Genomic DNA, 13,875 nt, shown 5'->3' with positions numbered 1-13,875 from the left:
TTATCAGTGAAGGATATGTTCTAAGACCCCCACTCCTTAGTACCAAACCCTACATATACTATGTTTTTTCCTACACATACATACGTATGATAAAGTGTAATTTATAAATTACCGTGTTTCCCCGAAAATAAGACCTAGCCAGACCATCAGCTCTAATGCGTCTTTTGTAGCAAAAATTAATATAAAACCCGGTCTTGGTGGGGGGTGGGGGATGAGGGTAAGGGAGATCAAATATATGGTGATGGAAGGAGAACTGAGTCTGGGTGGTGAACACACAATGGGATTTATAGATGATGTAATACAGAATTGTATACCTGAAATCTATGTAATTTTACTAACAATTGTCACCCCAATAAATTAAAAAAAAAAAAAAAGACCCGGTCTTATTTTACTATAATATAAGACCAGGTTTTATATAAGACCGAGTCTTTAATATAATATAATATCGGGTCTTATATTAATTTTTGCTCCAAAAGATGCATTAGAGCTGACGGTCTGGCTAGGTCTCATTTTTGGGGAAAGAGGGTAGGCAAAGTAAGAGGTTAACAACATAACTAAAAATAAAACAATTGTAACAATATACACATAATTGTAACAATGCATAAAAATTATGTGAATAAGGTCTCTCTCTCTGATACTCAATCTGATATACTAAGTAGCCTCACTACTAAGTGACTAACGGGTGGGTCGTGTACAGAATGGACAAAAGGAGATTCACATCTGGGGCAGGACAGAGCAGGATGGATGATGGGAGATTTCATCATGCTACTCAGAATGGCATGTAATTTAAAACTATGAATTGTTTATTTCTGGAATTTTCCATTTAATATTTTTGGAGCATGGTTGACTAGAGGTAACTGAAATCCCAGATAAGGAAGGACTACTGTACCTTAAAAACTAGTAAATAAAGAGAACAAATCAAACATTTAACTTTCCTTTCCAGGAGGAGGTCTAGCAGGGTAATCAAATACTTGATGATAAATTTTCTCTCTGTAGACATTTTCTAGCTAATGAATGAAGAAGGAATGATCGAATTAAAATATTATCATTTTGCTAACTCCTAATGAGTTAAAGGAGCCAGGTAATGATCTCCAATAGCCACTAACATCACAAAAAAGCAACACCCTATGAAGTATTCACACACACAGAAAATGTCTAACCTAAAACAAGCCAGGCCTTCGATCTGCCAGTTTACACAGGAACATTTTAAACGACCCAATTGGACATACAATAAGCAAAATCAGAATATGGAAAGCTCCATAGGGCAGATCAACTAACTAATTGCTTCAATAAATAAATTTCAAGAAAAAAAGGGTGGGGAAGGGGGAAGTAAATCTATAGATTTTTTTAAAAATTGACATCTTCTTTTCTCCATGTTGGCCTAAGTAGTACTTGAATTCCCTCTGGCTGTAAACTACTAGACAACTAGACAAAACGTGAAGGAGTTATTTTTTGGCATTGGATTTATTAAACAATGCAGGATGGTGAAACTTGAGGGTGAACAAAAGCGCAGGTGAGCCCAGATTGGCCTCAGTGTTCGGCCTGGGGAAACAGTCCGGGCATTGGAGGTGGGATCTGAGTCACACACAGAGCCTCCCTGCTTAGTTAGGGAGGCAGAGAGCAGAGGTCTGTGGAAGCAGCTGGAATTTGTGCAGCAGAGTACTGGAAAAGAGGCACAAGGTGAACCCAGACAGTAGCTGCTACACTCCGAGATAGAATAGAGACTCCAGTGATTGCAAGGCTGGGCGAAGCTGCAGTCCCAGCACAACCAGAGTAGACAGACCTCACTGACCCCACAGGTATTCAACTGAGACCCTAGAAAGATCATGCCTTCGGGGTAGAACCATATACTAACTAGCAGAGGAAGGGGGGGCAAATGAAGACCTGTGAGGCAAATCTGGCTCACTGTCTGTTTTTGTAAATAAAATTTTATTGGAACATAGCTGTGCTCATTTGTTTACATACTGTCTATGCTGCTTTTGCACGACACTGGCGGGGTTGAGTAGTTGCCACAGAGACTATAGTAGGGCTCACAAAAGCCTAAGATACTTGATATCTGGCCCTCTACAGAAAAAGTTTGCCGATCTCTGCACTAGAGTAAGGGCCACATTCTAGGACTACGGGCAAAACAAAGAATAAAACTAAGCCTGGCAGAATCAGAAAGAATTGCCAATAATTTTACCGTCTGCCAGGACAAAACCCAACATTTGTAAAAGAAAAACAACATAGTGTCCACAAGGTATTAATCATTATGTCACACATACAATTATATATTAGATAACATATGAAGGAGCAGAAAAATGTGATCAACAATCAAGGGAAAAAAAGCAGTCAATAAAACAGAAACAGACCCTGAGGTCACCCACATGACAGAATTAACAGATAAGGACTCTAAAACAGTTATTACAAATAAGTATATTCAAGTACTTAAAGGAAAAGATGGATATAATGAGTGAACAGCTGGAAAATCTCAACAGAGAAATGAAAACTCTAAGAAAAGAAACAAATGGAAATTCTCGAACTGCTAATACAATATATGAATAAAATAAATAAGGTCCCTTGTCTTTTAGAGATACATAATGAAAAATCTACAAATGAAATTATATGATATCTGGGATGTGCTTCAAAATAATCCAGCTTGGGGCAGGGGAAGTTGCTAGGGGTAAAGATAAAACAAAAGCGCCCATAAATTGGTGACTATTGTTAACTAGGTAATGGGAGTTACCCAATAGACGGTACTGTTCTCTCTATTTTTGTGTATGTTTGAAATTCTTGATATTCAAAAGCTTAAAAGAAAATCCAATCTAAAAAGCTGTTTTAACTATAAAATAAGATGTTCAAATGAAGTTCTGCACACATATTATTCTCCTCCCATCTTTGCCAAATTCCCTAAGATACGTAGCATCTACTCTGCATTTTCAAAGATTTCCAATGCTTGAGGAAAGGGGCCATTTCATAAAAACTGAATACTTAAGTAAATGCCATTTTCCCTCCTCTTGTCCCTTCTCCTCTCTCCTCTCCCCTCCCCTCCCCACCTCTCCTCTGTCTCTGTTTGTCTCTGTCTCTCTCTCCATCCCTCCATCCCTTTCTGTGTATATATGTTACACACTCAGACATACACATGGAGATATCGGTATTTGACTCTCAGAAATGTCAAAATGTCAAATGACTATATATTAAACTGTTCTATAATGTATTGTTTCCAAATAACATGTGTTGTGGACATTCCATATCAACAAATACAGATCAACATCGTCTTTTTTTTTTTTTAATGGCTGCACAGCATTCATCGAGGGTCTACATGTCCTGTACCCTGCACTGAAATTTCATAATTTCCATGGGAGATAGGAGCTACCTGTGTTACAGAAAGCTGTTTCAAACAGAGGAAAAACATAAGAGCATATGTGGCTTTAGGGACACCTCTAACTTAGGGACTTTAGGGCCATAATCTGATTGTGTCTTAATCTATGTAGTGACAAGCCATATTATAATAGAGTTGAAAGGTATTTGTTAAAAAATATCACATAGCAAAAACTTATTTTCATTCTCTGGCTAGCAGCACAGGTGGAGCTTAAGTCACAGGAAGCTCCTTATTCACATTAGCATTTTCCAAATCACACATGGACTGCATCCCAAAATTTAATTCTAAGTTGGTTTGGTGAAACGGGATACATTTCCCTACAGGCTCTATACAAGATAGGAAGGATCTCCAGTCAGTTGAGAAAAGTTTAAAGTACTTCATTCATGATGTACCATAGCCCCTCCTCTACCAGAAGGTTAAATTTTTGAAAAACCACTATGATAAGAGAATGCTCAGTGGAAGAATCTATGGCCTTAGAGTCACAAATTAACATAAGCACTTGCAAATAATTTTTACATTTGTTAAAATAAAATGAAAAAGAATAAAATATTAAAAGCAGTATATGCATCTTAAATAATAGTGATGAGTACATATAAGTAATTACCATTTACCGTTCTTTGATCATGGAAATCTTGAAGATGTTCCTTTCTTATATTACAAATTACATACACATTTTGCTTTGTTACAGAGGGTATGCAGAGTAAAGGATATTTTCCCCCTGGGTCTTGTCTTATTCAAACATTCAATGCATTTTGTATTTCTTTCTTCAGTTAGAAGGTTGCATTCTAAAAGTTCTTTCATTTAATTATGAAACTGAGTACTTACTATGTGCAGACACTGTCATCCCTAAAAGGCTCTTGTTACCTTATCTCTTGGTTCCAAGAGACTGATTTATCCCTTTCCCTTTCCAATGTCACTACTCATAGTTTCTACCCATCCCTTAGCCCATAATGGAAGAGAACGTCTTAACAGCTTCTTAATTCAGTATGCTTTTAATGAGTTTAACTTTGAGCCAGGTACTATGCTTGTTAAGATAAACAGATAAAACATAGTTCTTGCTCCACAAGAATTAACAATCTAGTTAGGAGTGGACATGGTGAGAGAAGGTTAGTGACTGCTACATATAGGATATGCTGTGACTAAAGTGACAATGAGCTGAAGATTCGTGAGAAAAAACTTATGCCCTTCTTAAGAGGTTAAAAAATGTCTTCTTCCCATTTTCCAGTAGGGAAAGATGCACATAGATGCTGATGATAAGTCTTGGCACATAAAGACTTACAGTAGATTGATTTACATCAATCTAAATGGGTGACAAGGAGGAAAAAAGAGGAGGCTTCATTAATTTAGTCTTCATTTTTAAGCCTGGAGGGTGGGGAGCAGGTGGTACAGGATAATCTGTCTGCAATTTAAAACTAGCTATGAATAGTCCATAAAGGGGACCTTTCCCCATCACTAATTCTCTTCCTGATGACACGTTTTCCCATCCTCCCATAATGAGAAGATCCCTTTTAGCTGCTGCAGCACTGTGGGGTCCAGTGGGATGGGTTATAGGAACCAATAACCTGGCCTGGCTTCCCTATAACAGCTTTTCCCAAGATTGTCTGAACCATTATTTGTCAAAATCGTAAGTGACAAAAAAGGTTAATATGTTATTTCTATCATCTGCAAAGACAGTATATACATTTACATACATATATATGTGTATATATATATATATATGTGTGTGTGTGTGTGTGTTTTGCCACCTACTCTCCCTTGACTATCTCCCCAGATCCTCTTCACCATTCCCTGCAGAGCACAAAAACGAAGTCTAACCGCCATTATTTCTTATAAAAAGAGGAAACAGCAAAGTAACTTGATTAGTAAATAGTTTAGACCAGAGCCCAGATCTTAAGAGATGTACATTGGTGCTCTTTTCACAAGGTGCACTCTCATGCTGACCTCCACTATTCCATCCATCCAGCTCAAAGTACTGTCTCTATCACCTTCTTACACATCTCTCACCTCAAATCTTCCTATGGGGCCTCACTCATCACCACACTGAAATACTGAGGTTTATCTGCCTACCAACCTCCTTCCTCTCTAAAAACAACTTCCTCTTTGCTTTTCACACACACTCATGCTCATCCTGCCTCACCTGAACTTCGCACAGTGATTTCTATGAGAGACTTTGCCATGCAGTGCAGAAGAATGAGCCTCTTTTTTAAAAAATCTAAATCATGTTCAAATGCCCGTTTTGCCTCTTATAATCTGTGTGACTTTAGTTATCTTTAATCTCTTTGCCCCACTCTTCTCATCCATAGAGAATAATATCTAATTCATTGGGTTTTAAAAGGTAGCTAACATGTAAGCATCATATGTAAGTAACACAGTATCATGTACATATGAGGTACTTAAAAAATGGTAGCTGTTTACGATGAAAATAATATTTACCTCAAAGGGCTGTTGTTCCTACACGCCTGACACCTAAGTAGTAGTCATGCGGGGTCTCTGGTCCTGCTCCCCATACAAGAATGCAGGATATGGTGAGGCCAAAAAGGAACACCAACCACGGATAGGGGGTTCATACCACTATAGCCTCGCTGGCAGCTGGGTGGGAGACACAGGAAGCAAGAGCCACATATGCGCAATCTGCTGGCCACTTCTCTGCCAACCAACCAACCCCACTTGCTAGCGGCAATCCAGCTAGCTTAGCCACTGCAGTTACATTAGTGGCTAATGGCTAACTGGTTACAGCTGCTGGCCATCTACTACCCGAGCCAGCACCTTTCCACATGAGGTCAAGAGCCTAGAAACTGCTCTCTGGGACTCGGTCCCCACAGTAGTCCCTGAAAATATGTTATTTTCCCTCTTTTCCCACCCTCGAAGCAACTTCCTAGTTCCTTCCAACAAAGATTCAGAAACTAGTTCAAATCCAACAGACTTCCCTAATTCAGCTATAAAAATATTTGTATGTTTACTAAAATCTCACCACTCACACAGAGTTAACACCTACTGAGAGCTACCCAGACATAATTTCTCCTCTTAAGCCACTGGAAGAAAATATTTTTCGTTTCCCAAAAGACGTGTCCTATAGTTACAACAGACACAAGTTGCCCTCAGGCACATTTCAGAGTTACCAGTTTCATCGCTCCACAACCAGAATAAGTTAAGTTTGCTACACTATTCATACAACTGACGTGGCGGAAGAAAACTTCAGACAACGTCCCATAAATCCCAAGGAGTGACAAGGAACAGATGCCACGCAGTGACGTGGTCTAGGCGAGTGACGAGTGAACAAATGTGTTGTCTGTTCCTGCGGCGTGTCACTGTGTCATCGTGTGTGCCTGATGTGTCCGTAGTACGGAAAAGTACACTCGTGTGCAACGACGTCTGAGCGCGAATGTGTATCCCCTTGAACGCGAGTGCACAGGTAGTGAGCAACGGTGCGAACCCCCGCGGGGCGTCCTCCAGGTGCTTACCTCTGCGGAAGAGCAGGTGGACGCCGCTGGGCGCCGCCATGTTGGCGTCGGTCACGTGGCCGCCCGCCTCCGCTCGCCGCCCCGCCCTGTAGAGCTGTCCAGTCGCGGCCTGTCAAAGACCGGAGGCGCCGAGACCGCCCGAGGGGAGCGCGCGTGCGCGCGTGGGGCTTACTGCGGGAGCCCCGGAGGCGGAGCGGCTCCGGCACCGGGGCGACGAGGGAACCCGCGGCCGGCTGAGTCCGCTCCGGCCGCGAGAGGCGGGCTCCAGCCGCGGTTCGCACGCTCTCTCTGAACCCCGGCGCCCAGGTGGGATGGAAGAATCCAGTCAGGTAAGCGTGGCATCAGTATTTGTAGCATCAACATTTTGGTGCATGGAAACGTGAAGTTGGGAGGAAAAAATAAAGCACAATCTAGAGTTTAGTATAGGACTTTGCATCGTTTTCCACTTTGTTGCAAATTATTACCCTGGATTCAATTGAAAGGTAAAAAATTTGGTTCAGTCACCAGCTTGCCTCTTTGCTGTCCCAGAATCTACATTACTCAGCAGAGACTTCAGACAAGACAGGATTTATGTGCAGCTGCATAATCTATGCTGGGTACCCCAGTGGATTTGTTCAAAGGACTTCTCATTCCTCAAGGACACCACCGGCTCTGCGGTATTAACTGGAGTCTTAATTCCAAATTTGACTTTTAAGAATGAGAGGATGACGTCGGCCAAATGTGCTGCCAAAAGGTGCAGCCTGCAGAAAGCCAATTGTGAATCAAGTGAGGGAGCTGATTGATGTGTCTCTAGTGATGAGGTTGCCCATTTGTACCAAATTCACTTTTCCTCTTGTCTGCATTCTGGGCCAGATTCCATCCTGTCATGGACCAGGTATTAATTCATCTTGGTAGCCTGGTGCCCAGTAACGAAACTGATATTCAAGGAATGTCTGGTGAAGGAATTGAACTCTCCATGGAACTAGTCAAACCAAGAATATAAGTTTCCAGGACTTTAAATGCAGTGAAGATTGATAAGGATTCTGGGTGAACGTATGTGATGTTTCCTAATTAATTTTTTAAGAATTCAGTTTAATTACTCTATGAAAAATCCAGACAATTCAGAAATGAGTGAAGGAAAAAGTGCAAGTCCCCTTCCTCACCCTGGCTACACTCCACAGTCCTACTCTCCAGTCAACCGGTGTGTGCATCATCCATGCCTTTCACAGGCAAATGTGTGTAAATCTTTTAAATGGAATCACATACTTACTGTTATTTGTTTTTTCCACTGATCATAAACATCAAATCTCAGAACATTTAGCTTGAACCCATTCTTTTTAATGAATACATGGTCCTGATATTTTTATTTTTAAAGAGAATGAATCTTGGCAGTTCATTGAGGACACGAGCTATACTTCTTGGGGATCCAGTTTTGGATGCTTTTGGGTCACCTTGAAAGATAAAGAGAAATAATGTTTTCCCGAGATAAACCAGATGTACAAGGATGAGAAAGTACTTCTACGCGTTAATTCAAGCCCCACCTTTTTCAAACTCAGATCAATTCCAGAGGTTTTTTTTTTTTTAAATAAACTTTTATTTATTTACGTGTATTTTTCCAGGACCCATCAGCTCCAAGTTAAGTAGTTGTTTCAATCTAGTTGTGGAGGGCACAGCTCACAGTGGCCCATGTGGGGCAACCCTGGTGCTATGAGCATCGTGCTCTAACCAACTGAGCTAACCGGCCGCCCCCGAGGTTTCTGAACATGGTAAATCTATCCTCTGTATAACTGAAGCCAACAATCTGAGTGCAGCAAAGAAGCCTGAGAGTTAGCGGGGCACAGAGTCTCAGGAAGTGTGCAGAAAAAAGAAACCTAAAAGTCCCTAGCAGAAGGTCAGAAGGCATTACGCCCAATTTCAAACACACCTGAAATAGGACACATGTTCATTTTTCAGGTCAGCCAACCTGTGGAAAACAAATGCACAATTTATTTCCCTGCAACTGGGATGACAAGGAAAAGGGAACTGTGAGGACTCAGGTGGCACTACCATAGTGGAATCCCCAATAAGTTCAGCACAGAATGTGGGTATCTAAGATGAGCGAGAAATGAAGCAGATAGGAACTTGCACAGGTGATACAGCTCATCCACTGATGCTTGATTTGGCTGCTTTCATACCACATCCTTCTGACATTAGGATTAAAAGCTGTCAACGTTATGTCCTACGAAATCATTAATTTATGAGATATGTGCATACTGACCAATAAGGTAAAGGGCTAGACCACTGACATCTGAGATCCTTGCATTTCTAACATTCTGTGATCCTGGGCGTATAGGACATTATGCTTTCATCTAGATGAGTAACCACTACTGACTCACTTCTTTACTCCAGATCTGTCCAGATTCCCATCTGTGAAATGAAGCTTAATTATATTGTGGCACCTCACTGATTTGTACTCTTGCCATTATTTACATTTTGTATTTGGGATTCTTGAGTGAAAAGTTGAATAATTTTTCAAAACCCGGGTTCAGGAAATAAAGGATAACTTCTTAATATCTTCAGTTTCTGTGTCCAAAAATTCATTCTTCAATGGGAAAATATTTTTATTGTGATTGTTTTATAAGTCTTTTACGTTGGATTTAAAAAGATTGTTTCTTATTAGCCATCTTTTAAAATATTTTCTTCTTTTATAAAAGAAATAAATCAGAAATAAATTCTGATATTCATATATTTAAAGTCAGTTTTTTCTTCCCCCCCTACTTAATCTTTTATTATCACGTTATACCGTATAACTTTTTCAAAAGTTGTGTATAGTCTGTGATATTTAAATTATATCAGCCTCTGTAATGTATATATTGCATTTGTAATTACATTCACATTTTTAAAATGTTCTACGGGGATTATGTGGCATGAAATCCTTTAAAAATAAATTTTGTTTTGTAATACATCATTCTGTAACTTGTTTTACAAGTTTAGATTTTAAAATACTCATTAGGATTACCTATAATGCAAGATACAGACAGGTAACCCTGTATAACATGGTTGTTAGGGTCCTAAAAAATGCCATTTTGTGCAAATCCATGTTATACAAAACAAAACCAGTACAAAAAAGGGGGTTAGGTTCCAAAAATTAAAAAAAATACTAATTTTTATAATTAAGAGAAATATCTTTATTAAAGCAATTTTCTGCAAAGTATAACTTGTTAATATGTATTAAATAATGTTTTCTTCGTCGTCACTACTAACCACCATTAACCAAGGGCATTTTTTTCCTTTTTTTTAAAAATATTTTTCTTGATTTATTTTTCAAATTCTCCTTTTTGGTTAAATACATTTTTTATTAGTTTCAGGTGCACAAGACAAAGTAATACTTAGACGTTTATCTTTTATATCCCTCACACTGTATGAACTCCCCTCCCCCCATCCACTATCCTTCTGAGATCGCACAGAGCCATTACATTTCCACTGTCTCTATTCCTAATGCTGTACTCCGCTTCTTGTAAGTACATACATACACACACACACACACATATATATATATACACACATACAAACTTGTAGTTGACATTCATTATTGTTCAGCTTCAGCTTCAGGTGTACAGTGCAGTGATCAGGCATCTACATCATCCCTGAGGTGGTCTTCCTAATGAGACAGGTGTCCATCGGATACCCTACAAAATCTTTACATTATTGATTACATTCCCCAAATTAATTTTCAAAACCCCGTGGCCATCTTGTGGTTACTGTTTTCTAATCCCCTCACCTTCCCCTTTATCCTTACCGCCCTCCCATCTAGCTACCCTCAGTTTTTCCTCTATGTCTCCAAAACTGTTTCTGATTAGTTCATTCACTTATTCTTTTCTTTAGATTCCACATATAAGTGAGATCATATGGTATTTGTCTTTCTCTGTCTGACTTATTTCACTTAACATAATGTTCTCTAGGTCCATCCATATTGTTGCAAATGGGAAGATTTCTTTCTTCTTTATGGCTGCGTAATACTCTATTGTATAAATGTACCACAGTTTCTTCATCCAGTCATTTACCGATGGGCATTTCGGTTGTTTCCATGTCTTGGCTATTGTGTATAGTGCTGCAATAAACATAGGAGTGCATAAAGTTTTTTGAATTAGAGTTTTGGATTTCTCCAGGTAGATACCTAGGAGTGGAATTGCTGGGTCATAAGGTAGTTCCATTTTCAGATTTTTGAGATACCTCCATACTGTTTTCCATAGTGGCTGCACCAATCTGCAATCTCACCAACAGTGCATGAGGGTTCCCTTTTCTCCACATCCGCGTCAGCACTTGTTGTTCGTTGATTTATTGATGATAGCCATTTTGACTGGGGTGAGGTGGTATCTCATTGTGGTTTTTATTTGCATTTCTCTAATGATTAGTGAGTTTGAGCATTTTTTCATATGTCTGTTTGCCATCTGTATGTCCTTTTTAGAAAAATGTCTCTTCAAGTCCTTTGCCCCTTTTTAATTGGGTTGTTTGTTTTTTTGGAGTTGAGTTGAGTGAGTCTTTTATAAATTTGTGATATTAACCCCTTATCAGGTACATCATTGGCAAATATCTTCTCCCATTCAGTAGGCTCCCTTTTTATTTTATTGATGGTTTCCTTTGCTGTGAAAAACTTTTTAGTTTGATGTAATCCCATGTTTATTTTTCTCTTACTTTCCTTGCGCGAGGGGAGAGGGCATTTTCTTTTTGACAAGATGTCGTCATCCTCTGAACTTAATACTCCACAAGCAAAATGGATTTAAAATTCTAATAAATTTAAAAATTCTGCATTCAAATCTGATACGACACCCATGCTCAAATGAAAAATTTCAAATGAGGTATCTTTCACTCTTAAAAGCTCTTACTATGCTCCGTGTCGTTTGGGGATTTCTCCAATTCTCAAACCGTGTCAGAGTGAAACCGTGTTCTAGGACGCAGTGTTATACGAGGGTTTCCCCAATTCTCGGACTGTGTTATAGAAGTGCCGTGTTATCCGGGGGTTACCTGTACTTAAAAATACAGACTATAAAGACTAAGGTGCTTACATACCTATAGAAGAAAACTGTTATATATGAACACATTGTAAAACTGAAATAATGTGCTATTTTCTGCTGGACACAGAGCAGGTTCTATGGCCTGTTAACTGGTGCCCTCGAACCTGCGCAACTTCCGTGGGACTGTCGTCTCACCTTCATTCACCCTTCCTGATCTTGGTTATTAGTTTTGCCACCTGAATCAGAAAAATTAGTCTTTGATTTGATTTCAGGATCGTTTCTTAGTATTTCACTCTATGGCTTAAGAATATTTCCATCCTGCCCTCTAATCGTCTAACTTTAGTATAAAGAAATTATTTACATTTTTAAAGTCAAATGAACATTCTTTCCAGAAACTAGTAGCTGCATAAATATAACCTGCACATAAAACAGGGACCTGTCTCAGTAGCTGATTAAACCCCTCTAAATGAGTAAAAGGGCCAGCTTCAAATGATTGTATGTTCAGGCAGAAAGTTTTTAGGTCACTTTATTAACCACCTTGCTGGTGGAATGTCATTTCCTAGACCAGTCATTTCAGACAATAATAGATATGTTACTGGCTAATCTAGTGGTACCCTTAGAAAAAAATGTGTAAATGCTCCATGTTTTTGGAGAAAAAGTAATGCCATATGCAAGGCAGTTGTGAGACACCAAGTGGATTTCTCCTTGCTGCTTCTGCCCTGTTTCCTTGATCTACAGCAGTGCCCACAGGGAATTGGGGGCAGGAGAGAGAGGCTTTATTTATATGTGACCTTCCTTCCCCTCCCATTTTTGATTTGTCTAATGACATATTCTCAGTCATATAATTCCTATGCAAGTGAAACTTGAAGCTCCACCCTTTTCTAACAAGATTGCCCCAGCTGAGCCCCTCCAACATTGAAATTCTGATGATTTCAGGGCCTACAGCCGTTTATAGGCCTAATCCAAATGGGCTCAGCAAATAGCATGTTGCACGGTCCTGAGAAGTCTGTCAGGGTAAGCGGAGTAGAATGGGACCAGACAGAGCTAACTAACAGACAGGGTGTTGTTGCTCTCATAATCAGTCTGGCCAGTAGTTTTTTTAAGCTGGTTCAACCCCTTGACTTGAAAGGTATTATAGGAGATTGTAAACAGAAATGCTGCAGCCTAAGAGCCTATCCATTGTTGGACCAGTTGCCCACCTGGAATGGTTGGTAGGGGCCCAAGGAGGGAAGGTATGGGAAGGCTGTAGGGAAGAGGATGTGGGTGATTCTAGACCTCCCTCACTGGTGCATCCGAATTTTCTGACAATACTACTCTGAAGAAAGTTGGATTAAGACAGAAATGTGCATTTGCCCTGTGAAATTTAAGTAAAAGTGTGTACCGTTAGCGACTACCATCTATTCTCATTTACTAATCCCTGGGAAAGTAGCACATACTTATACACTTCTGGAGAATGAAGAATTCCATTCAGAGTAAGGAAGAAGGGCAAAAAGTTGCCAAGAGAATTTAGCGATCAATCAGCCAATCAATACATACCTAAGTGCCTGCGCAAGGCTCAAAGGAGATATGATTTTGGTTTTGTGCTTAAGAAACTAATTGGAAAGCTGAAACTAATGTGCTCACAAGAGTGTGCGAAAGGAAAACCAAATACCTCTAAGATTATAAGCCCCGTATGAGCAACACCATGAGTGAGGGGTCACAGATTCTGACTATCCCTAGCTGCTGAGAACTGAGGAAAATGCTGAACTCTAATTATGTAAGTTCCCAGGAAATTGCACCTATTTAATCTCCTTCATTTCCTGCAAAGATGAAGGTGAAAGGGAAATATGCTTCCTTTAGCATCTCTAAGAAGAAAAAGGAAAATGCTCTCGATCCTCTTGTGGGAATTTGATAAAAGTATTTTGGTTTTTGTTTTCTGTTTACACATGTATGTAATATGTGCTCTTTAAAAACATTTTTTAAAAATACTGAAATGTGTAATACAGAAAGCAGAAATCCCCCAGAAAAGCTCTCTCCAGGTAATCAGTTAATGAGTTTATGTATATTCACCCAGTTTTTTTTTTCCTACACATATACCATT

General features: G+C 39.5%; 2 protein-coding genes across 4 annotated transcripts in view; one reads left to right on the top strand and one right to left on the bottom strand.

Annotated features, from left to right (window-relative positions):
* Positions 1-6,974, bottom strand: part of METAP1D (methionyl aminopeptidase type 1D, mitochondrial) — a 69,597-nt gene extending 62,623 nt beyond the window's left edge. The window contains exon 1 of one of the 3 annotated variants that reach the window (XM_019727436.3): positions 6,823-6,974. In XM_019727436.3, the coding sequence (XP_019582995.2) occupies positions 6,823-6,862 (40 nt within the window). In that variant the 5' untranslated portion in view covers positions 6,863-6,974. The remainder of the gene's footprint in view (positions 1-6,822) is intronic. The other 2 variants (XM_019727434.3, XM_019727435.3) reach the window with 2 other exon arrangements.
* A 2-nt stretch (positions 6,975-6,976) lies between these two features.
* SLC25A12 (solute carrier family 25 member 12) overlaps positions 6,977-13,875 on the top strand; it is a 161,587-nt gene continuing 154,688 nt past the window's right edge. Inside the window, exon 1 of the mRNA XM_019727429.3 lies at positions 6,977-7,151. Within this exon, the coding sequence (XP_019582988.2) occupies positions 7,134-7,151 (18 nt within the window). The 5' untranslated portion in view covers positions 6,977-7,133. The remainder of the gene's footprint in view (positions 7,152-13,875) is intronic.

This window comes from Rhinolophus sinicus, chromosome 17 (assembly GCF_057876585.1).
Source record: "Rhinolophus sinicus isolate RSI-liver-muscle chromosome 17, RSI-T2T, whole genome shotgun sequence".
Classification (NCBI taxonomy): Eukaryota; Metazoa; Chordata; class Mammalia; order Chiroptera; family Rhinolophidae; genus Rhinolophus; species Rhinolophus sinicus.
The sequence above is the reverse complement of the archived record's forward strand: the minus strand, read 5'-3'. Positions and strand labels throughout refer to the sequence as shown.